Source organism: Zootoca vivipara, chromosome 15, assembly GCF_963506605.1.
Source record: "Zootoca vivipara chromosome 15, rZooViv1.1, whole genome shotgun sequence".
NCBI classification, from domain to species: Eukaryota; Metazoa; Chordata; class Lepidosauria; order Squamata; family Lacertidae; genus Zootoca; species Zootoca vivipara.
Genome location: NC_083290.1, coordinates 27229145 through 27254210, shown reverse-complemented (window position 1 = coordinate 27254210; position 25066 = coordinate 27229145). Strand labels below are relative to the sequence as shown.

General features: G+C 44.1%; 1 protein-coding gene across 2 annotated transcripts; it reads left to right on the top strand.

Annotated features, from left to right (window-relative positions):
- Positions 1-5614: 5614 nt before the first annotated feature.
- Positions 5615-17160, top strand: DRD2 (dopamine receptor D2). Of its 2 annotated transcripts, XM_035139525.1 has the most exons (7): positions 5615-5890; positions 9061-9170; positions 9369-9505; positions 10933-11132; positions 13233-13319; positions 15184-15517; positions 16967-17160. In XM_035139525.1, exons 1-7 carry the CDS (start codon positions 5618-5620, stop codon positions 17158-17160), a joined length of 1335 nt encoding a protein of 444 aa, XP_034995416.1. In that variant the 5' UTR covers positions 5615-5617. The 2 variants fall into 2 exon arrangements, with proteins under 2 accessions (XP_034995416.1, XP_034995417.1); XM_035139526.1 differs by lacking the exon at positions 13233-13319 and having other exon boundaries at positions 5699-5890.
- The last annotated feature ends 7906 nt before the right edge of the window (positions 17161-25066 follow it).

Below are 25066 nucleotides of genomic sequence, written 5' to 3'. Positions count from 1 at the left end.
CAGTAAATACCACTACAAGTATAGAGATTTCTGAAGAAAGTGACAATGAAATTGCATGACGAAAGAATTAACAAAAGGCACTGAAGGAACATGCTAGCGGATGGTTGCACCAAAAGAAGCAGTTCAAGCTCATTGCTGCCTTAAAGAATTGGAAAACAAAGCAAATTATCTCAGCAAAAACTCAGCACTGCACACACAAAAATACCAGCTGTTCATGCTACTAGTGATTTCAGAGACAATAATGACGTAGGCTTATGGATCACACTGAATAACAAGGAAATAATCTGCATTAAGAAAGGTCCATCAGAATGGCAGCAATATTGAGCACATCCAACAGACAGGTTATTTTAGTTTATCAGCCAATTCAACTCCTGATGTTTCCCATGTTGATCAACTAACTATCATGAATACTCTCAAAGCCAACCTAAACAGAAGAGCAACAGTGTATAGGAGTATAGCTAGGAATTTTTTTCATTTTTGGTGTATCTGCGAGCAGCCAAGGAACAGATTCACAATGACATTGAGTTCTTGAGTATCCAAAGGATGTTGACCTTAATCGAGTCAATGAACTCTTACACTTCCATTTGTACATAAAGCAAGGTCACCCTGAAAAAGAAAATTTCAGCCACAAGATATGAATCAAATAATATTCCAGGAGAAAATTCAGACAGCTTTTTCAAATGTGGAAACAATGTTCAGATTGTCCTTGTGTTTAATGGTTACAAACTGTACTGGCAAAAGATCATTTTCTAGACTAAAAAGGATAAAGAATGATCTACGGTAAACAATGCTCCAAAGACTGGTTGTCTGATCTAAGCATTCTCTTACTGATTATATTAATATACAGTAATTGATAAGTTTGCATTGAAAAGAGCTCAAAAGAATCTGTTCTGACTTTGTATACAGTGTAAATTTCCCCTACACGCTATGATTCCCCTACAAATATTCCATGTGAATAACTTCATTAATTCCAAACTTTTGTAAACTTATAAAAGATTGTTTATAAATTTATAATCTTTTTATCAGTGCTAAAATTTCAGCAATGTTCTACTTTCATTGAGTATATAAAGAAGAGAACAAAGTTTTGCTTCTTATTATCAGATACTATTAGGTTTGGGCCTCCTAAGGTCTCCTAGCTCAGGGCTTCCAGTTGCTTTAATCCAGGCATGAATGCATGTTGCTATTCTTCCCATTTTACAGGTGGAAAACTGAGGCTGAAAGGTAGTGACAGGCTTCACCTATGACAAGTATGTTTGGCATTCTTAGGCTCTTCCTAAGAGGCATGTCTGTTGGCAATTCTCTTCTCAAGAAGTGTGCCCTTGTAATGCAGGAACCAGGAAGGTACACTCAAGGCTTTTGAGAAATCAGTTAAGATTTCTGTTACCTCCATCTTCAAACCCTAGTCAACAACTAGTTTTATGGCCCTCATTTGGCCTATGGGGCCATTTGGGCCAACCCTCTCCCATCTGACACCATATATTACCTGGCTCAGCCAAAAGAGGCTTGCTTCACAAGGTCCATCCATTAGCTGCTTGTCAGGTCTTTGAAAGGCACTTGGTGGGCTGTGCGTTTGTGGGTCTGAGTTGAGATGTGAGTGGCCCATGGGGGAGGCCCATGATCTTTCCCACCAAACAGATCCAATTTCCCACCCCTGTACTTGAATGCTGGCCGAGCAGAGGCTGGTAGACAAATCCCACCCTCAAGCTGCTGAGCATGAAGATTCATTCTGTGGCCTCAGTCAAGAGCATCCCATACCCAGAAATTCCAGGTCCCCATTCCTTTCCCAGGGAAAACCTGATCTTTAGCCCTAAATCAGACTAAATGTCAACCCAACGAAAACCCAAATTGCTGTTTGCTCTGATTGAGCACTAAAGAGGTTTTTTCCTAGGGGGAAGCAGCAGGACAAGAGGAAGTATGGATAAACCCTAACACTCAAGGCATGTCCCTTTTTATGTAGCTCCCCCCCCCCCCAATATAGTTTTCGTTAGCCCAGGGGCAGCACTCCCTTGTGGACAACCTTCTGAGAATTGCATGCCACTGATAGCGAGTGAGACCAGAGGTGAAAGTGAGGAGGCCAGAGGCAAAAGTTGGGGAAGCGATGGATTTGTTCAGTAGGCTACATTTCGGGCTTACAAAGCCAGAGGTTTCTACAACTCCTTCACCATCTCTCCATCCAGGCAAAATAAAAATAATTCAAGGACATGCTTCAGCCATGCAAGAAGATCCACAGAGGGTGTGGAATTGGGTCTGGGAGACATGCGCAAGTCAGAAACAGAGGCTAGAGGTTCTCCACCCTTGGAAGCAACCCCAGGACCTAGTACTCCAGTAGTTTTTTTTTTAACTCTCTATGCGAAATTCACAAAACTGGGAGAAGTGAGTTAGTGGTCTTGCCTCCCAAGGGCGTACCCTACCACCAAGAGTAGACTATAATTTGCCAAAATGACATCTCGGGGGGGGGGGGGAGAAGGAACAGCAAGGAAGGAGTTTTAAAGCAGTGTGTACTTGGCCAAGAAGATGCCTTAGCTCATCAAGTGCACCAATATAGCAGGGGATTATAGTCTTCTATCCAACTTCCTCTTCAATTAATATGGTTAACCTTCTTGTTATCTCCCACTGAGAATGGCCATTGAGTCAAGGGGAGGCCGCTAGGAAGGAATACTAAATGTCTCAGACCAGCCAGCCTTTCAGTTCAAGAAGTGAAATTTGAATAAGCTAGAGATGGATCCCTCCCCCCTGCACATACTGAGCGACATGCAAAGTTTAAAGTTCTACAAGTCCCTTTATCTCAGGTGTCAAGCTAACCTCAGAGACAGATTTAGGGGAGCCCAACTGGTTTGGTTGTACAGGGCGTGAAGCCTCAGGGGTGCTGCAAAGGGCACAGCAACTAGGATGTAGAATGCGAGAAGTGGCGAGGCACCAAATTTTGGTGTCAGCACAGGGCAGCGTTGAAATTTTTTAGTAAAAAGTTTTTATTTATACTTTTTCAAATGTATACATTACATTTCATTAATTTTACTATCATTTTAACATTTCAAAGTTTGACTTCCTTCCCCCTCTTTCTGCGGTTCCTTAAATTTATTATTAAATATCTCCTGCATATCCAAATTCATTTAATTTGCTCGTTTCATTATCTACTTTAAATATAAACTCCTATGAAACTGCGGGTTATTACAATAATCCTGCCAATGTTCTTACCTGTTTGCAATTTATCTGTAAATATTCAATAAACCATTTCCGTTCTTTAATAATAATAAAAAATTGTTATCTTGATTTCTTACTGTTCTGATAAGTTTTGCCATTTCTGCATATTCCGTAAGTTTTTGTATTCATTCTTCCTTTGCTGGGACTTCTGCTTCTTTCCATTTTGGGGCAAGTAGCATTCTTGCTGCTGTAGTAGCATACATGAATAAATTTCTATACAATTTAGGTAGTCCTATCCCTATAATTCCCAAAAGAAAAGCTTCTGGGTTTTTTTACAAGAGTTATTTTGAACATCCTTTTCAATTCATTGTATATCATTTCCCAGTAAGCTTTAACCTGACCAGAAGACTACCACATATGATAAAAAGAACCTTCTTTCTCTTTACATTTCCAACACTTGTTTGATTTAGATTTATACATTTTTGTCAGTTTACTCGGTGCTAGATATCAACGATACAGTATATCATTGTCATATCATTTTCTCTTAAACCATAACATGCTGTAAATTTTATGTCCATTGCGCCGTTGAAATTTGAGACCACAAGATCCACTACTGTCATTAGGAATAGTGGAAAGGAAATAAAAAAGGTATTGATTTGCACCAGCTCCTGAGTTGACAAATTTCTCCTGGGTCTGTGTGTGTGCCAGGGAGCTGGGGAAGGAGTTGTTCCCTCTAGTTCTAAGTTTTCCACTGTTCCTCCCCCAGCACACCCCCAATATACTCAGTTGCTAGCGAACACGAGTACAGAGGGTTGTTGTTCTCTCCCGGCATGCCCCGCAGAGGACATTAAGGTCCACAAATAATAACATACTGGAGATCCCGAGTCACAAGGTGGTTAGACTGGCCTCGACCAGGACCAGGGCCTTCTCAGTACTAGCCCCGACCTGGTAGAATGCTCTTTCTCAGGAGACTAGGGCCCAGCGGGAGTTGTCATCTTTTCGTAGGGCCTGCAAGACGGAGATGTTCCGCTTGGCCTTTGGACTGACTCAGTCTGACCCTGGTGTTACCCTCCCCTAAGGCTTTATCCTACAGATATTTAAATGAGGTTGCACTTGTAGATTCTTAATTATAAAATTAAATTTTAACATTGTATTTAATCTGCATTTTAATTGAATTGTTTCATTTATGCTTGCTTTGATATTCTTGTTGTTAGCCGCCCTAAACCTGGTCTTGACTGGGAAGGGCGGGGTATAAATAAAATTATTATTATTATTATTATTATTAGGACATTTAGTTGGTCACAGTGTGAGCAGGATGTTGGAAAAGATGTGCCATTGAGCTGATCCAGAAGGCTGTTTTTAAATTCCTAGAATTTATTTTTATTTTTATTTTTAAAAAAAATATTTTTATTGATTTGATAAGTGCAAATATAACAAAATGAAAGAAAGCAAAGAATCAAAATGTAAGCCACAAAGCCTCCCAGTCTGGAAGGACAGGAGGTACAGCACATCTCCAAAGGAGTAATAAAGTATTGACTCATACAAGGATTCCCTTTACAAATATCAAAGATAGGTAAAAAATGAAAGTAGTCTCCACCTGTAAGCTCCATCGTTATTGACAATAAAAGCTCTATAAAGTCTTAGATGAGCCAGGCGTTTGCACAGACTTGTAATGCTGAGCAACCGTGTGCCACAATATCCATCCAATAAATAAAAATCATTCCGTATAGCAAAAAGAAAGAAAGAAAGAAAGAAAGAAAGAAAGAAAGAAAGAAAGAAAGAAAGAAAGAAAATGGGTCATTTGAGCTTTACCCTTAAGATACATTCAGTTTATAAGAGATCTTTTCAAGGAGGGCAATTTTTGCAAGCCCTATTCTACTTTGTTAAATATAGATTATTATTATTATTTTCTGTCACAGTGTTGTTGTTTTAAGCTTTCTATGCAGACTTCTTGCAAGTTGTCAATGTATCGTCAGTCAGGAAGGTTCTAAAAATCCTGAGAATGAATGGATAAAATCGTATTAGGTGCCCTAGGCAGATACATACTTATGTACAAAGGGAAGGGAGGCATGGCAAAGTGAGATCAAAAGACTGCGCAGTGTACAGACAGTAGCAGGAAACTCCCATTGCTTTGCAGAGCAGAAATGAATACAAGATCCAGTCAGAATGGGCAGCCCATTCCCAACCAGCCATTGGTGATAAATTAGCATAGCATGATTGAAAATGATAAACACCTGAAGTAGGGCAATTGTTTGTTTGTAGTCAGACAATCCCCCCTCCTTTATGTTGGCGTCTGCCTGCATCGCATTAAATTTCAGTTCAGCATCAGTTTCACGCTGGAGCCTCTCTCTGAAACATTGTTGTTCAAATATGGTGGCCTTAAGATCTGTGACTAAATCTTCCTCACTGAATGACCAACTCTTTTGTCTTCCCCTTTTGTGGTGAGGCAGATCCCCAAACCAGCTGCTTCTTCCTCATGGATTTCCAGAACGTGTCCTCGTATGATGACAGCTACGATAACCAAACCCTCAACGGGTCCAGCCCAGGACAGGAGCCCCCTCAGTATAATTTCTATGCCATGCTCCTCACTCTCCTCATCTTCGTCATCGTCTTTGGAAATGTGCTGGTGTGCATGGCTGTGTCGAGGGAGAAGGCTCTTCAGACGACCACCAACTACCTGATTGTCAGCCTCGCCGTGGCAGACCTGCTCGTGGCTACTCTGGTGATGCCCTGGGGGGTCTACTTGGAGGTAGGCAGACTCTAGGAATAGTCTATTGCAACTTGCCCTGGTTAAGAAGCCTTGAAGCTCATCCATTTAGGGTCAGGAAGAGGTGAGCCCAAACACTTGGGAGGTGTTCAGATGTGGGGGAATATTGTGTTCATTTTTCTGATTATAATGCTACTGCTTCTGTCCCATTTTCTGATGTTCCTTTCGCACAGCAGTACCTGTTGCGTTATGGATCGATAATGCAACAGGTGGCTTTTTGATCGATATACTAGCATCCCACAATAAATTCCATTCACACCAGTGGGCCTGGTATAACACAACGGCAAATGCTATTAGGCAGTGTCGCTACCTAAAACGGCAAATGCTATTAGGCAGTGTCGCTACCTTTCCACACATGCATGCTTCTGTTCCACTATGTTTTCCCCATGAAAATGGCAGGAAATGACTGTATGCCGGTATAACACCCTAAATTATGTCACTTTACTTCCATGGAATTCTGGGTCAATGGGGTTGCAAACAGATTGTTTTGGAACCAATTCACAGACGGGAGCACTAAACTTCCATTCGATTCTGCTAGAAGTGGCCATACACTGAAGACGCAAAGCTGTAAATGCTTTTCTAAGGGGTGCCAGCATAAGATTAATGAAGTATTGTTCCAGCCCAATAGATGTTTTATATATTCGATACCAGGATGCGTATGCCATCTGGGAAAGTGAATGAAGGTCCCTCAATTTAGAGTCCAAATAATTTCTTTCTTTGATGAGTTGTTTAACTCTGTTAGAGGCAAAATTTGGTAGGGAGTCCACATTAATCCCATAATAATGGAGAATCTTACAGATTCCCCAATGGGATGCTATTCACCTACTGCTGGACATACATTTAAGTGTGATTACAGCACAGGAATACCTCTACTGCTCTTATTTCTGTGCTCCTTTCCAAAGTAAGCATAATAATAATAATAATCGATGGAAGGGGGCTTCTTTCCGTTCTTTGATGTTCGCCACACTTTTCAAGAGCAAGTACAGGCAACAACAGACCCGGACTCCCTCTGTATGATCTTTCAAATGGAATATCACCTTATCCCTTCCAAGAGAATAAAAATAAACAATGACTGATTTTTTTTAAATCAGACAATAGACAGTGTCATTTCGATTTTGATGGTTTTGCCTTGTTCTCGTTGAAATATTGCATGCATATTTTTAATGTGATGCACGAAACTCATTTGTTTGAATGCACTGCAAGAAAAGCGTTCCCAACAAGTTTTTGACTGCCAAGAAATCAAATTCCACTGAAACACACAACTTTTGCCCATTTCTAAAACTGTGTTTAACAAACAATATTTGCATGGGTGTGCTCTTTCCCCTTTGGAGTGTATGTGATTGGTGGGTGGGGTGGGTTAGATTTTTAAATACATATATTTAAATACATATACGTTTCTGTGTGCTGCTCTGGTTCACCAGAAGCGGCTTTGTCATGCTGGCCACATGACCTGGAAGCTGTACGCTGGCTCCCTCGGCCAATAATGCGAGATACACACACACACACACACACACACACACACACACACACACACAAATTCTCAAACCATTTTGGACACATGGTGTTTGGGTCTTGCATTTCCTACATCTCCAAATCAAAGACCCCCCCCCCTGTTCCTGAGTACTCCACATGAGAGTCAAAACATTTTTGGGGGGGTGCCTTGTCTATCACCTCCACCCGAAAATGCTTTACAGCTGAAAAGGCTGCTGTTGCAAATGCACATTGCTTGTCCCCAGAAGGCTTCTCTGCAATGCAGCTATAAGACATAATAGGGGGAAAATGCAACCTTTTCTATTTTGCTATGAACCACTCATAAAGTTTCGCTATAAAGTGATTTAATTAATAAATAAAACATCCCAGAGACAGTGTCATTCTGGGTGCCAGATGCCAGGGGCAGGGTGTCTACTGGCCTGATGTGACAGGTCTCTTCTTAAGCTGCGTTCCACAACCACCACAAAGAGTTCACTCCCCACCAGCATTGTGTGTAACACTTCATTAGTTTGTCTTCTAATTCCTTCTGAAGTCTCACATCCTTTCCTGTAAAGTGAATGATGCTGAGAGACATTGATGTAGATTCCAAGAATTACAGAGGCCAGGGAGAGCTGGGGGGCAGGTGGGGGGAGTCTGTTGGCAGCTTGCTGGATGTATATTCAGGTTGTGTGTTGTCTGTTTCCAAATTCTCCCCAGCTGATAGGATCAGTGCCGATCTCTCCGGACAGATACATCTAGATTTTTACATTCAGATAAGCTAGACTGCAACAGCCAAAAGCGGCAAGTGATGAACATCTGGAAGCCTGATCAAAGGTGTGATTTGTGCAGGAGAGAGATAGGGAAGGAGAGAGCGCTTATGTGGTTATGCTGGAACTGTCTTGCTTTAGGCACTTGAGAAATAAATTGATTGAAGAGATTGCATCAAAAAAGCTCAGATGCGGTCCATGCCAGCATTGTTTCTGCGCTTCTTAAATTATTCCATAACAAAACTGTCTCTACTTTCCTCTAGGGCAGCTGGCTCCCAACCTGGTGCCTTCCAGATGTTTGGATTACAATTCTCATCATCACCACCCAGCATGATCAGGTTGGCTGGAGTTGATGGGAATCGTAGCCCAAAACATAAGGAGAGTGTGAGGCTAGGGGAGGCTGCTGCAAAGGCCAACTGGCTGGAAAATGGAATAGATATACCTGGATAAACAAGTCTCTCCAAGGACTCAGCTGAAAATAGAACATTTCAAGTGTGTTGTAAAGTGCAATATACAAATGTGACACTAGATGGCGATGGTAAACTATGACGAATTCAATATATTTTTCAAAACGTTTTTTTTAAAAAAACACCATTTTCACAGCGTTTTCATATGTGTGTAGAAGAAGTCTCAAAGCTGCTAACATTCTCCTTTCCTTTCCCTTCCTCCCCCACAACAAACACTCTGTGAGGTGAGTGGGGCTAAGAGACTTCAGAGAAGTATGACTAGCCCAAGGTCACCCAGCAGCTGCATGTGGAGGAGCGGGGAAGCGAACCCAGTTCACCAGATTACGAGACTACCACTCTTAACCACTACACCACACTGGCTCCCTTTTTATTCTACCCAACTCTTCATTATTCTTGTAATGAGTCTTGGAGTTTCCCATCCTTAACACCAATGCCGTTTTCTTCTCAGGTGGTTGGTGAGTGGCGTTTCAGCCGCATCCACTGTGACATCTTCGTCACCCTGGACGTTATGATGTGCACAGCTAGCATCCTCAACCTTTGCGCCATCAGCATCGACAGGTAGAGAATCCATCTCTGATTTCCTTCCCGGCTTGCAAGGGATTGCATGCTCATCCTAGCACAGCAGGATGAATCCTTGCTTTTTCTGGACCTGAACTGTCCTCTGGCATCCTTCTCCTCCTTGTTTGTTTTTTCAGCAGTGCAGGTGAGCTCCAATGCCACACTGAGTTCCTACTCTTGTGTCTCCCTTCCAAACAGGTATACTGCCGTGGCCATGCCGATGCTTTATAACACACGCTACAGCTCCAAGCGCAGAGTCACTGTCATGATTGCTGTGGTCTGGGTCCTCTCCTTTGCCGTCTCCTGCCCACTGCTTTTTGGGCTGAACAACACAAGTAAGCATGATAAAATAAAAGAGGAGGTGGATTCTGTGCTGGGTTCAAGTCGGGGGGGGGTGTCGGCTGTAAACTGAGCCAGCATTATCTCTCTCTGTCCTGGTCACAACACAGCCTTCCTCTTCTTGTAACCCCAAAGGGTAGTTTGTGCAGAAAACAAGCAAATGCACACATGTGCACTTACTTTCAGCACAGCTATTGGGAATAACAGCCCTTACTAACAGTGCTGGCAGAGGCTGATGGGAGTTATAGTCCAATAACAACTGGAGTGCACCATTGTGTCAAAAGCTGGTGTAGATACTCTTTATTCTCCTGCCCCAATTATATTTTCATATAGTTTTTATGAACCAGCAATGGCTCATTCAGAAAGACTGGCAAAGGTCCATCTAATAAAATAGCCCAGTGAGTCTCTTGGTCACGCTGTATTTCTGCCACAGCAACATCTAATCTCCTGAAGGGGTGCAAACTTCCACCACTGGATACAGAGGTGTGGTGGGAGGCACCATCTGGGTAACCGTGAGGGAAGAAGGCTCAGAGTTGGGGAGATGGTGGTGGGATGATAATGAGTGGTCAGAGGAAGAAGACTGGAGGAGGTGTCAGAAACTGCAGAGGTAACAGGGTTTAGTGAGTGGGAAGAGGCTGTGGCAGAGAGCAGTCCAGAATCAGAGGCAGAAGCAGAGGCTGGAGAGGAGGGAGACCCCAGAGAAAGATATGAAGCAGGCTGCTGAGGAAGCCTGGGGTTTTTCCCCTTCCTGCTGTGACCAGCTCCCCTCCCTGCTGGTCACCCAGAACTTGCAACGGTATGACACAATTGAAGCAGAAACAGGCAAAACAAAGGAGCCTCAGATTGCCTGGGAACTAACCAAGGGAGGAGGAGACTTAGAGAGCTGTGAGAAGGTGGGGGTCTTCAGTCCTTGCAATTGCCTCACGGGGGCAAGACCTACTGGGAAGAGTTGCTGTGCTCACTAGGCCTGAGCTATTTTGTTTCTTTGAATAAAGAGTTAACTTCACTGACACTTGGGGAGTTATTGCTGACTGGCTCCTGGTTCCCGCCTTCACACTCACTCTCCTCCTCCTCCCCATGTCTCTTAAATAACTTTATGGAACTGCAAGTCAGAAAGACTAGTAAGGCAGGGAGACAGCATGCCACCCCTTTGAAATTAGCAGTGTCTTGGGACGGGGCTGCTTCCCCACGGAACAGTGTCGTGTATGTGAGGCTGGATAGATTCCATAATAGCCATGCAGTCTCCACTGCTGAAGATCTCAAGCTTGCATTGGAGTTTATTGCACTGGGACCAAGTGTGATGAGGTTCTCCCCCAGAAACAACATCTTTTGCACCTTCTTGTAGTAGCACAAACCCACATGCAAGCTGGCAGTAGCTCCTAATGGCTGGGACAACGCTCCTGCAATCTCTTATGTCTTCCAGAGAAGAATGAGTGTTTCATTGCCAATCCTGCCTTTGTTGTGTATTCCTCTATCGTCTCCTTCTACGTCCCCTTCATTGTCACCCTGCTGGTGTACGTGCAGATATACATAGTGCTGCGGAAACGCAGGAAGCGGGTCAACACCAAGCGCGTCACCGCCACCAGCGTGGGCCTGGACCCTGATACCGAGGCCCCACTGAAGGTAATCAGAACCCAAGCAACACCCACACACCAATCTCCATCTCCTCTTTCCTCCCTGATCCTTATTTATCCCCAAGGATTTCCCATCTCCTCCTTTTCCTTCCCCAATCTTTGCTGTTCAGCGTGAGTGAACCTGAGATGGCTGTTTGGTTCTCTGACTCAGGTAGGGCTTCTAGGGAAAAGCAGCATAGTTGAGCTATGGAACTCACCTCCATAGGCGACGACAATGGCTACCAACTTGGATGTCTTTAAAGGAGGATTGGACAAATTCATGGAGGAGAAGGCTATCCATGGCTGCTAGTCATGGTGGCCATGATGTACTGCTGTGGTCAGAGGCAGTAATGTTCCTCAATACCAGTTGCTGGAAACCACAGGAGGCAAGAGTGCACTTGGGCGTGGGTCCTACTTGAGAGTTTCCCACAAGCATCAGTTTGGCCACTGTGAGACGAGAATGCTGCACTAGATGGGTCATTGGCCTGATCCAGCAGGCTCTTCTTATATTATTGCACCCCCTCATATAGGGGGACTTCATCTTCCTACCTTGGTTGACTGCCCTTGCCCTTAATAGGCACACCAGGAGCTGGGGCAACAGTTAAAAGCACATTGCTGGTGACACTGGGGAGAACAGTTCACCCTATATACCTCCCAAGAAAACCTGGAGGCATCCCAGTCCTGTACCATTTAGTGACAACTTCCATAACAATAGCTGAACAGGTGCAAGCATGAGATCAAAGTGGAAAAAACAGCCAGGGGCTATTCAGATTGTGGCCCTCAAAGCTTCTCGATCCATGCATTCGGGCTCTCAATAAATGTTCTAGTTTTGCTGCCTGTCCAAAGGATGGAAAGTATAGAGTTTATCAAGCACCTGACTGTTGGCTTATCTTTGTTTATTTTTTTGAAGAGGGGTATTCACAAGAATTGCAGGCGTAACAATGTAGGAATAACCTTGCTAGATCAGCCCCAAGGCAAAGATCTTGTCCAGCATCCTGTTCTCTCACAGTGGCCAATCAGGTGCCTCTGAAAAGCCCACTAGCAGGAGCCAAGCAGAAGAGCCTTCTCCCTACTTATGATTCTCAGCAGCTCGTTTTCAGAGACCTACTCCCTCTGGCATGAAGGCAGGACCATCATGGCTAGTAGCCTTCTCCTCCAGGTATTTGCTTGATCCTCCTTTAAAGCCCTCCAAATTGGTGGCCATCCATGACTCTTGTGGAAGCAAATTCCACAATGCAGCCAAGCGCTTTGTGAAGATTTGCTTTGTTAAATCCTGATTTTTTTCAACATTCAGCTTCATTGGATGGCTCTGAGTTCTAATATTATGTGAAAGGGAGAAAAAACATCTCTCTGTCCACTTTCCTCACACCACGCATAATGGTAGACAACTCTATCATTTCCCACCACCAGAATTGGCCCAAGGCATTTTGGCACCTGAGTTGAACCACAAAATGGCACCCTCCTCCTCTCCAGGGAAGAAGAAGTGAAAATGAAGATCTTCATCAGGAACAAGGTGGAATAAAGATCTACATTGGAATCTGCTGTCCACCTGAGGCAGTTATCTCACCTTGTCTCAAGAGTGGGCCAGCATTGCCCACCACCACCCCTTACCCTTTCTCTAAACAGGAATTGCTCCAGCCCCTTGATAATTTTGATTGGAGTGATTCCCCTTTAAGGAAAGGATATAGAGCAGGCATGTCAAACCTGCGGCCCTCCAGATGTTTTGGCCTACAACTCCCATGATCCCTAGCTAGCAGGACCAGTGGTCGGGGAAGATGGGAATTGTAGTCCAAAACATCTGGAGGGCCGCAGGTTTGACATGCCTGATATAGAGGTACTATAGAAAACTTTTTGAAATACATCTCTTGCTTAGTTTTTCACGCACCTGCCTCACCCAGGATGAGCTGCAGACTTTGCCAAGATGATCCCTGTTTATTCAGGGAGACACACACAGTCATGGCCCTCACATCTATATCCTCCACCCCACCCCCCAGTGAATTCCAAATCCTTCTCTCTAGCTCACAGGCCAGACTTATCTCTTCTTACACTCCCTGTTTGTCCTTCCTTGCTTTCCCTCCCTTCCTTGCACTCCCTCCCTCCCCACCCGTAGAGCAAATGCACTCATCTAGAAGACGTCAGGCTCTGCACACTCATCATGAAGACCAATGGGAGCTTCCAGCTTCACAAACGGAAAGTGGTGAGTTGTACTACAAGCAACAGCAAACTTCAGGCTTGCAGGATCTCTTTCATTTCTGGAGTCCCTCCAGCTGGAGCCAGGAACTCAGCTCCAGGGAAACAGACATACACTTAGAGAGGATTTCTCTGAGCACTTGCTCAGCTCAGGAAACCTCAGTCCCGTCCCGTCCTGTCCCGTCCCGTCCCCCCAAAAAAGTCCATCCCGGGATTTCTCCCAAGCTTTCTTCCTTTCAGCAAGTCCACTCCATGCAGGCTCCAGGTTTTGTACAGAGGGCAAGACACTCTCCCAGAGTCCAGCTCCCCAGTGAGGCTGCCTCCTCACCACCATAAACTGCTGCTGTGCTCCTCTTCCTCATCACATGTACTTCTGAGCAGGCAGGCAAGGACGTCTCCTGCTCCTCCTCCTCCTCACCACCATAGCCTGAGACAAGGTAACTGGTGGATGAACAAGTTAGTGGGCTGCAGTGCTGAAGAGGAGGAGCAAGTTCAGGTAGTGCTCTTGTCAGTGGGGCTCACTGGTGTAATGTTTGTCCTTGACAGATGCCCAACTTTGCCGTCCTTTTGTGCAGGCCCTGAACCTGATTTAAAATGGGGAAATGCCTAATGTTGTTGCTACTGGTTACCTGTATGGTATTATACAGCTCAGGACCCCAGTATCTCAAGAACCAGCATGGCTCACATGAAGCGACCCGAACCCCGCAACCATCATCTGAGGCAATTCTTTGTGTGCCCTGTCCCTGTTCAGAGAGTGGCAAGAATAGTTCGTGTCTTTTCAGTGGTGGCCCCCAACTTGTGGAATGCTCTCTCTGAGGAGGCATGCCTGGCCCCATCTTTATCTCCTTTAAGGTGCCAGGCAAATACTTTTTTCTTTACCAGCATTTTGGCCCTTAATTTGGGGTAGTAGCACTGTGGCCTCTTTCAGTGGGGTAGGATCTGTAGGTCCCGCTATATATTTACGTGGCTGTGTTTTCGGATTTTTATTGGCTTTTCTAAGTTGGCCTCAACGTATGTTACTTTCTAAGAAAAGCAAGTAACACATGTAAATGATCATGAGTCTACAGCTCCTACTCAATCCGCTCGCCAGCCCCTTTGCCAACCCTCTCCCCCCACACCTGTCCAGCTCCTCCTCCCTCTCCACCTGACCAAGCCTTTACACCTCACCCATCCTTTTGTCCATGCCTTCATAGCTCGCCCCAACCTCTTTTAAAGGAGGCTATCTATCCACATAACGGCTCGAACAATTAATATATCAGTTCATTTGGCATGAACAAATAACATATTTTCATATTCCAGAATGAAAATGTATCATCTTAGAGATAGATTGTGCATTAAATCAGAGCCACTTGGGTGTTGAGTGTCTGGGAGAACAGGATTCAAATCCCCGCTCAGATCGCTGAGTGTCTTTGGGCCAGTCATTGTCTCTGTGTCTAATCTACCTCACAGGGTTGTTGTGAGGATGAAACGGAGGGTAGAGAACCCTGTATGCTGGAAGAAAAGTGATACATAAACGTGGTGAAAATAATTAATTTAATAATAATAATAATAATAATAATAATAATAATAATAATACATATCAATAGTATATGGAAGCCATGAATTGGATTACAAATGCAATTGTTAAAATCTGGTATTAAAAAGTTGAATGTGCTGAATGGGGTCAAAATGCACTTTCCCTTCCCCAGTGTTTGGTCTTGGATGGCATGAGCACCAGAGCTCCATCAAGCCCTGCTGCTGCCAACCAGAGCTTAGAACTGCACCCCCCCCCTTGAGTCACTCTTTGAACGAAGTAATTTAGGTAGGTTTTCTTAAATCCTTTTTTGTAAAAAAATTATTTAAAATGGGGGAATAATCTGATCTTTGTCCAGGATGCAGTAAATCACATGGAAGAGATGGAGATGGCAACCAGCACCAGCCCTGCAGAGAAAACCAAACACAAGCCACCTGTGCCAAGTAACAACGAAGTGGCCATGCCAGCTGCTTCCAACCTCTGTGCCAATTCCACTCTGCGGTCGCCCACGGATGGCCCACCAAAAGCGGAGAAGAACGGGCATACAATGGATAACCCCAAAGCAACCAAGATATTTGAGATCCAAACAATGCCCAATGGCAAGACGAGGACCTCCCTCAAGACGATGAGCAGGAGGAAGTTTTCGCAGCAGAAGGAAAAGAAAGCCACGCAGATGCTGGCCATAGTGCTTGGTAAGGGTTCCATGTCACTTCCACCTCTAGTCTACAGAAGTTCTCCATTCATCCAAGAGACACCTTCCACTATGTTTGATAGTAAATTTGAGGCTTCTGATCATAGCTGCCAAGTCTCCCGCTGAAAAATGCGGGATCAGCAGCGGCGCGGCACCGGAAGCCACTTCTACGCATGTCCGGACATGCGTAGAAGCGACTTCCGGTGCCGCGCTACCCATGTCTGGGCACCGGAAATTGGGCGGCGCCAGTACCCAAAATGGAGCCTCCCTGGCAGGTAGGAAATCCGGGGGATTTATGGGTTTTTTTCCAATCCGGGCTGCCAGTGGGAAACGGTTTAAAATACGGGGGTTTCCCGCGAAAAACGGGAGACTTGGCAGCTATGCTTCTGATGCCTTTGTTCTATGTATTTATATCAATCATTATAAACTACTCTTTGCATTCTTGAAGTTCCTAAAGTGGGTATTTTTAAAAAATCATTAAAGTAATAAAGTAGATATAATTAAAATAATAATAATAATTTCTGCAGCAGCCTCAGTCAACCTGATACCCTCCATTGAATATAAGGAGATCAATGGTTACTTCATTGTCTGAGGCAGCTGCTTAGTAGGAATCATCAAAGAGAAGGGCAAATGGTGCAGGAATTTCTTGTTGAAATTTGCTGAACAACAATTCCCATCAAATCCAGCTAGAGCTGATGAGAGTTTCAGTCCAACAACATCCAGAGAGCACCAGGTTGGTCAAGGCTGATGCCAACATAATACATGTTGTTGGACGGCAATTCCCACCAGCTGCAGCCAACATGGTCAATCATCAGAGATGATAGAAGCTTAAAGTCCAACCATATCTGAAGGGCCACAGGTTGCCCATCCCTGCATTACCACTTGAGGAATTAAATTATATAACAACTGCAGTAAAGTCTAACACCAAAGATGCAGTAGAAATTGAAAGAGGGCGGAGGTACTTTGGAAAGGTCTTTGACTAAAGAAAGCCTCTTGATTGTGGGGCTCATAACACACCTTCTACAGGGAAGAACAACCGTACAGTCGTACCTTGGAAGTCGAATGGAATCCATTCCGGAAGTCCATTTGACTTCCAAAACATTTGAAAACCAAAGTGCGGCTTCTGATTGGCTGCAGGAAGCTCCTGCAGCCAATTAGAAGCCACGGAAGCCCTGTCGGACGTTTGGCTTCCAAAAATAGTTCGCAAACTGGAACAGTCTCTTCCAGGGTTTGCGACATTCAGGAGCCAAAACGTTCGAGAACTAAGCTCTTTGAAAACCAAGGTACAACTGCATATTGTTCTGCAAATGGCAAGGAATATAATTTGTTTCTCTGACATTCCCCACATCTGATGGTAGCACATTGCATAAGTTAACTGCATTCGGTTGTGAAAAAGTACTGGCTAGCCGCTGCAATGCTAACCTGGCTCCTTTCATTTGTCCTCCTGCAGGCGTCTTCATCATCTGTTGGCTCCCATTCTTCATCACCCACATCCTGAACATGCACTGCAACTGTGGCATCCCCCCGGCCCTGTACAATGCCTTTACATGGCTTGGCTATGTCAACAGCGCTGTCAACCCCATTATCTACACCACCTTCAATATTGAGTTCCGGAAGGCCTTTATGAAGATCCTTCACTGCTAACTCTCCCGAGGACCGGGTGCATGATTAGCATGGTCCTACTGGGGACCGTGAAGACACCATGTGTTCTGCCTGGACAACGAAGCACGCCCTGTTATGGGTGTCATGCCTACATACATTTGTCAGCTGGGTTGAAACCACTGTATTGGTTGAAGGTTGTCTCATTCATGACCAAGGTGGCATTCAGACTCTGGGAGACTGATGAAGAAGAGTTCATTTCAACTGCAACCTTTGCACTGTGCTAGAAACAACAGCAGTTAGGAAAAAATGCCCTAAATAACACCTGTGGTCTCCAGTGTTCATCACAGTGATTAGCCGAGCCTAACAGTCGAATGCATTGACTTGCTCGTGTGTAGCTCTGATGGATACATTTCTCACCAAAGACACCACCATCCTGTCTGCTTTGCAATAGGAGAACCTCTCTCTGCCACTGCCCCCCCCAAACCAGCCAGGACTTCTGAGGATTGTCTCCATTGGCCTTGCCTTCAGACTTCAAGGTCTGGTTTGGCAGGCTGCATAAAGGCATTCAGTAGCCTCAAAACACTGTTGCCGAGAGGAGAATGTAAGAAAATGAAACCTCAGGACGGAGGACACTGTATAACAATGATGTGTGTGCGTGTGTATATATACAGTATATATATATAATTGAATGAACTGAGCAGAAGCCCAAGCCAAAAAAAATAAGAATAATAAATTAAAATATACAAAATCTTGTCTTACATGGTATGCATTGTAATTAAAAGGTGTCTGTGCCCATGATGCTCAAAAACAATAGCCATCTCCACAAGCATCCACCAGCATCCCTTGCCTTCTCCAGCATCTTCTCTAATTACATGCTATTGTCCAGAAGGGAATCCAGTGGAGTTGGGGATGGAAGAGAACTCAGAGGCAAGGAGGGGTAGGTGGAAGGCAAGGAAGGGCTGTGGCTCAGTGGCAGAGGTTCTGCTTTGCATGAAGGAGGCCCCAGGGGTGATGGCCTCTGATGGCCGGGGTGGGAGAGAACCCTGCCCCAAATCCTGCAGAGCTCATGCCAATCAGCGTAGACCATGTCAAGGCAGACAGATTAATGGTCTGGTTTAAGGCAGTTTCCTAGGTTCCTAAATCAAGCATTCAAACTGAAGAAACCTCCAAGGAACACTCAATGAAGCATAAATTGTTAGGAAAAGACTGCTCGGTAGGAGAGCATATGCATTACTACTACTACTATTACTACTACTACTACTATTTATATACCACTGCCCTATACCTGGAGGTCCTGCAGTGTTCACAGTGGGCTCCAGAATTAATTCCTGCTATCTCCAGTAAATGTTTTAAAGGTCAAACAGGTAATGATGACTCTCTCAGAGATTGCTGTGTTGGTTTAGATTAGCTGTTGCCAACATCATAAAGGTAAAGGTAAAGGGACCCCTGACTATTAGAGCCAGTCGTGACCGACTCTGAGGTTGCGGCGCTCATCTCCTGTTATTGGCTGAGGGAGCTGGCGTACAGCTTCAGGTCATGTGGCCAGCATGACAAAGCCGCTTCTGGCAAACCAGAGCAGCACACGGAAATGCCGTTTACCTTCCCGCTGTAGCGGTACCTATTTATCTACTTGCACTTTGACATGCTTTCGAACTGCTAGGTTGGCAGGAGCTGGGACCGAGCAAAGGGAGCTCACCCCGTCATGGGGATTCAAACCGCCGACCTTCTGATCGGCAAGCCCTAGGCTCTGTGGTTTAACCCACAGTGCCACCCATGTCCCGCCAACATCATGCCCACCTGTAATTTCCAGCAACTGCAATTCAGGTTCATGCTGCTTCCATCAGTGGAGGTAGAACAATAGCCAGTATGGCATATGAACAGGGTTTATTTTCAAGGTTTTATCTGAGACATCATTATTCTGGCATGATGGGAACTATATCCAAACTGCGAAAATCTAGCATATCTGTGGAGAGCCTGTTGCATGGGAAGCCCATCTTGCAATGATTTAGTTCACATCTGAAAGTGGGCCTACCTAATTCATACTCACTGAAACAATGCGCAAACAGAAACACAGCCGTCCTTCGAAATACTTCTCTGAATTTAGCAATGGAGTTATCGGTCCAAGTAAGGTATAAGAGAAGAAGAAGAAGAAGAAGAAGAAGAAGAAGAAGAAGAAGAAGAAGAAGAAGAAGAAGAAGAAGAAGAAGAAGAAGAAGAAGAAGAAGAAGAAGAAGAGGAAGAGGAAGAGGAAGAAGCAGCAGCATATTCTCAGGCATTAAGATGGGTGTAACATACAAAAATGCATTATATTTGTTAGGGAAATGCTTTGAACAAAAATGTGCATTGGGAGAAGTTTTGCTAAAACCACTGATGAATTTTGATGAATATTTTTTTAAAAAAATGCAAACTGATGAGGGAATGTAGAGAACTGAAGAATAGAAAAATGAGAAAGGGGGAGCAATTAAAATGGATGGATTTGCCCATTTCTGTTTGCAATGCAGTGATTGGGCAAGAGTAGATTGAAGAGCCTTTTCTCAAGGGTAGTGCCAGATGGCATTCTTTCCTGGACACAGACCTGGGCCTTTGTGTTTTCAAGGAAGGACACAGCGCAGGCAAAAGAAAAAGAAAAAAGGCATCAAACAGTCTAACTGAGAGGAGACAAAAACGCCACCCTCAATATCCAGAGCAGTTCCGCGATTGAGATTATTTGTTTCTAGGTCTCCCGTCACATCTCATGCTTTGACATCTTGCTGTGACCTCTTCAGTACTCTCCTCTAGCAATTTTTAAAGGGGTAAAAATATAGCATTTCATGCTATAACATTTAAATGTTAGAAATCTAATTAAACAGATATTGCCAATACAGGTTTAGTTAGATTTCTAACTTGTGTCCGCAATAAAAAAATTGTTAGGGATCACTAGGGATGTGTAGTTGCTCGTTGGTACGATGCCCGGGGGGGGGGCATTTTTCTGACTAAATGTTTCCACGTCACCATCAAGGTATTTGTGGTTTGCCATCAGGAAGCTGTCACTGTCACCCACAGCCATCACATTGAATTGACAGCACCCTTTGCCACCCCTGTAACTGCTAGCTGTACCCAGTTCACAGTACCTTTTTGTACAGTCGGTTAATAAAATGGCATGGAAATGGATCTCTCTGGAATTTCATTCACTAATGTATCTGGTGAATAAGGCAGCACCTTTAAGGTTTAAGCCTAACAATTGTTGATGACCATGTTTTGGAAACGTCGAGCTCTCATGACCTCAGTGTGCTTTACACAAAGTCCACTGTTAATGTTAGGGGAAACCCACTTTTCTCACATGCAGAATTCACAGCAGGACTGGAACAAGCTAGACTCAAGTTGAATCCCTCTCCTCAGTGAAGGGATCCAGCTGACGAACCTGTCTCTGGGATGTACTGCATGAGCCTGGAGATTCATGGAACTGATTGTTCTTCCCTGCAAAGAAACACCCCCCCAAAATAATAATAATAATAATAATAATAATAATAATAATAATAATAATAATAATAATATATCCCTGTACAGAGAAACCCAACTTGGCAAGGAATAGGCTACACTAGAAAGACCTTTTTCCATGCAGGAATCTCTTTGCACAAAAGATCATTCTGTTATGCGGTATACAGACTGTGCTGGTGCTACAGCCCAAACTCAGGTTTAGCACCTCCTTGGCCCAACTTGCTAAGACTAGTGAACAAACCTAGCTTGTAAATTTTTATCTCTAAACTGTACTTGAACTGGACAGAACTTCAGGGGGAGGACACATTCAAATAGAGGACCGTTCTTTTCGAATAGGGAATGGTCTGTTTACTATCCTTGGTAAACTAAGACTAGTTGACTCTACTGTGTGAGCCACAGGAAAATGCCACCCAGCCCGCCACCTCCTGTTTGATACACTGTAGATCCCAAGGTCTACTTTGAACCATTGATGACTAGGGTTACCAGACACCTAGGACTAACCGGGGGCAGTGTGGGCCCCTAGGGTGTGTTACGGACAATAACTTGCCAATTTTCTTTGTTGTGGGGGTCAGGTGCTTTTGAAACAGTGAAGAATAGACTACTGCCTCGGAAATGCATGTGTTATGTTGAAGGCAGTGCAGACCCTTAGCAAAGTGCAACAGTGAAAAGTGGGAATGGCTTGGGCGCTGAGCCTAGGGGTATTGCAAGTATGCCCAGCAGAGAACACACTGGAGGCCATGTGTTTAAAACATTCCCCACTACCACTACCACTACCACTTATGGCAGCAAGTATCACGTAGCCATGAATGCGAGGCTTTGAGATGCATGCAGCTCACAGAATGGGTGATATTTCAGCTTCCCATATCACTTCTAACTACACATCAGAAATGCAATGGAAAGTCTCTCCTTCTTCTTTGAGGAAACCAAACCCTTGGTAAGCAGCTGGAACCCCTGGAATCTCACACCGCTGAAAGAGTGGGGTGGCATGCAACAATATATTAAGAATACTATGCATGCAGCTTGTAAGCTTCAAGCAGGCAGGAACTTGCTGCAAATTATAGCATAGACCCTTGGGAAGGGGATCTGCCCTGCTCTGTTCCCCTTTCCCAATTAGCTTTCGTCTCCAAGCCCCATTCCATGACATCACCAGGGGCCTCTCCAGGTGTCAGATTTGGGCCTTGAAATCTCAAGGAATGGGATGCTCCTAACCTGGCAAGAGATTTCCTGGCTTCTTCCTTACAGATTTGGTGCCATGACCTGAATTTTATCCACTTGAATGACATTTCTCTGTTTTGATCTCACTCAAGTGAAGCTGGGAAAATTGCCGCTTGCTTTTTATTTTTAACGGTGCAAAGTGTGTTGACATTTAAGGTGTTTGAGCCTTTTAATTAAGAGGGTAAAGAATTGATTTGCAGGATTGAGTCAATTCAGTTGGAGTAAGACACAAACAGTCATCCAATTGGAAACATGGGTGCTCTTGAGAAGTTTGGCATTTCCAGTTTCCTGATGAGGAAGGGATTTGCTACCTTCCTGTGTTTACGGAGGAAATTAATCTTGTGCTTACATGTAATCCTGTTAAGCTCACACTCTACAAAAGCTAGTCTAATTGCCGTGGCCCTTTTCTTTGCTGTGGGATGATTAGCCCTGTGCCCATTGTGCAAACAGTTTTGCTCTGAAGAAATAATCAAAAGCCCAGGTGGCACAAGGCATGTGGCTACTTATCCATAATACATACAATGCATTTTGTACAGTATTTTCACCATTATATGCAATTTTCTGCATGATCTCCCCAAACATATGCATTTTGTTGTTGTTGGAGAACTGCACCTCAAAAATGGGGAGAATTTCCAAAGCTAGATGTGTTTTGGTCCACATATTGATTCAGGAAGTGGGACTAGGATAGGTTCTCATTCAAATGCAAATGGAATGACTTTCTCTCCCACCTCTTCTCACCCAAGTCTAGGATGTTGTCCACAAACCTAGAGAGGCACTGCCAGTCAGTGGAGACAATGACAGACCAATGATATAAAACCACTTCCTGTGTGAGTAAGTTGGCTTTCAGAGTAGCTTATTAGTATGCATGCATTATTGTAATTCAGTGACCAGGGTACTAAAATGTGGGGAGACCCCCCCCCCAAGAAATTCACCCTTCAATTCCTGAAGGGTGATGAGAATGGCAAGGTGTTCGGGTAGGAATATGGGGCTAGAGCTGGCACCCCCAAACTCGGCCCTCCAGCTGTTTTGGGACTACAATTCCCATCATCCCTGACCACTGGTCCTGTTAGCTAGGGATGATGGGAGTTGTAGTCCCAAAACAGTTGGAGGGCCAAGTTTGGGTATTCATCTCCACTGTCCTCCTTGACCCTTTTTCCTAAGTTAATAATACCCTCAAGACGACTACAACAAGCTAGCTTCTCCACTTTGGTCTAGAAAACTTCAAGAGGAAATTAATTGCTGTCTTTCTGAAGTTCCTGCCTCAAGTTAGATGCTCAGTTTATGGATCAGCATCTCAACCCAGACTTCTTGCTTTATTAAAGAGCTGAGCAAAGGCAAGCATGCGCTGTTCTCTCTATGCGCACGAATATAGACTCATCAGTCTGCCTTTATCTGCCTGTGTTTCAAGTGCTTGTTGGTAATTTTAGTCATCCTGATCTGACAAGAATCGCAAATGTGATTGAGGCAATTTCTGGCCTCTTGCCTGGGGCTCCAATTTGGTGTTCCTTGCTCCCCACAACTCCCTCCCCAACTGATTATAGAGCAAATATAGCCTGTGTGGTGGACAAATTCGAATATATATTGGAAGACCTCCAAGTCAGTGGTCATCACTTTCTCTTGTAGGAGCAAATTCCACAGTTTAACTCACTGCTATGTGAAAATGTATTTTCTTTTGTCCTGAATCTCCCAACTTTCTTCTGTATTGGATGTCCCAGAATTCTAGTGTTTTTACAAGAGGGACAGAAAAACTTTCTTCCCTTTCTCAACATAATGCATTATTTTCCACACTTCTGTCTCACCTTTTCTTTAACCTAATGTCCTTTCTTCACATGATCCAAAATGCTTGACTGATGAAGTATCTGTTCAAGGAACTTCCCTGGTATTGATGTCAAGCTCATCAGTCGTTACCGGTAGTTACCTGGATCTTCCTCCCCCCCCCCTTTTTTTGAAGATGCGGAAAACATTTGCCTGCCTCCAGTTTCTAGGGACCTCACCTGTTCTCCAAGAACTCTCAAAGATAATAGACAAAGTCTCTGAACCACAAGCTCCTTTAGTACCCTTGGATGCAGCTCATAAGGTCCTGGAGATCTGAATTCATTTAAAGTAGCTAGGTGCCCTACATATATTAAGCAAAACAGAAACATCGTCACCATAGCTGCCAAGTTTTCCCTTTTCTCGTGAGGAAGCCTATTCAGCATAAGGGAAACTCCCTTAAAAAAAGGGATGACTTGGCAGCTATGATCGTCACCTACTCTCACCCCCCCATCCACCCTCCCACCCCCTATCTACCTCGTTTTCCCTCTTTCTTCTTAGTGTCTTAACAAATGAAACTGATAGGAAAATTGATACATTTTAAAATATGAGTAACACTGCACACACCTGCTCTAGATCATTTTGGTTGCCCTTTTTCAACTCTACAATACCCTTATTGACGTGTGGCAATCAATACAAGGCCTGCACTTTTCTTGCGTGAGCAGAACAGCATAGAGTTGAAAAATGTGGGATGAAGCTAGTCTCATATAACACAAGTTCCGCAGCTACAAGTCAAGGTCTTTGTGCTTCCTGTGTTGTTCTGCAGTGAACAAAACAATCTTCTTGCCAGCTCCAGAGTGCTGTTTAAATAAAGTGAGCAAAGTGTAGACAGAAGAATGAGTTGTAACAATGCGAGAACTACGCTTCAGGTGCCCTGAGAAGCCCAAAGTCCATAATTAAGTCTTCAGGTTTGTTAAATTCTGAGAAATCTACCTGCTGCTAAAAATATAGTATGTTTAGCATGCAAATTGTCTCCAGTGTCAGAGCGCCCTGACAGCTTGAATTTTCCTCCTTCACAGAATGGGGGATCTAAATTTGTGGGTGTGCTACTGAGCCTTCACCAGTTCTTAGCTGAAGCTGCTTGACTCAAAGCAGCAGAAGATACAAAAGACTATTAAATGCATGCTCATTTTCCTCCTGCCACACTCACTTCTTACCCAGGTTTTTTAAAAAAATAAAAAATAATAACCCCTTAATTCTATGGCAAAACTATCAGTGGAAAAGATGGAGCCTGTTTTAGACCAGATATTTAGAGCTTGAAATGGCCACAATCTTTTATATTGATTGTGACCATTTTAAAGTGTAAGTATCTCTGACAGAATGTCACAAGAAATCCTGGGTGCCCCACTCTGTGCAAAAATGTTGTAGATCAACCCTTGCAACATTCAACATTAATCCAGTAATAACAGTGATGCTGTGCAGTGTCTAAAGGGTGAACACCTGG

Excerpts from the sequence above, each read along its gene's own strand:
- DRD2 (XM_035139525.1), top strand. The coding sequence starts at position 5,618 with ATGGATTTCCAGAACGTGTCCTCGTATGATGACAGCTACGATAACCAA. Across the intron at positions 11,133-13,232 it reads ATACCGAGGCCCCACTGAAG|AGCAAATGCACTCATCTAGA; the intron begins GTAATCAGAACC and ends CCCCACCCGTAG. Across the intron at positions 13,320-15,183 it reads AGCTTCACAAACGGAAAGTG|GATGCAGTAAATCACATGGA; the intron begins GTGAGTTGTACT and ends ATCTTTGTCCAG.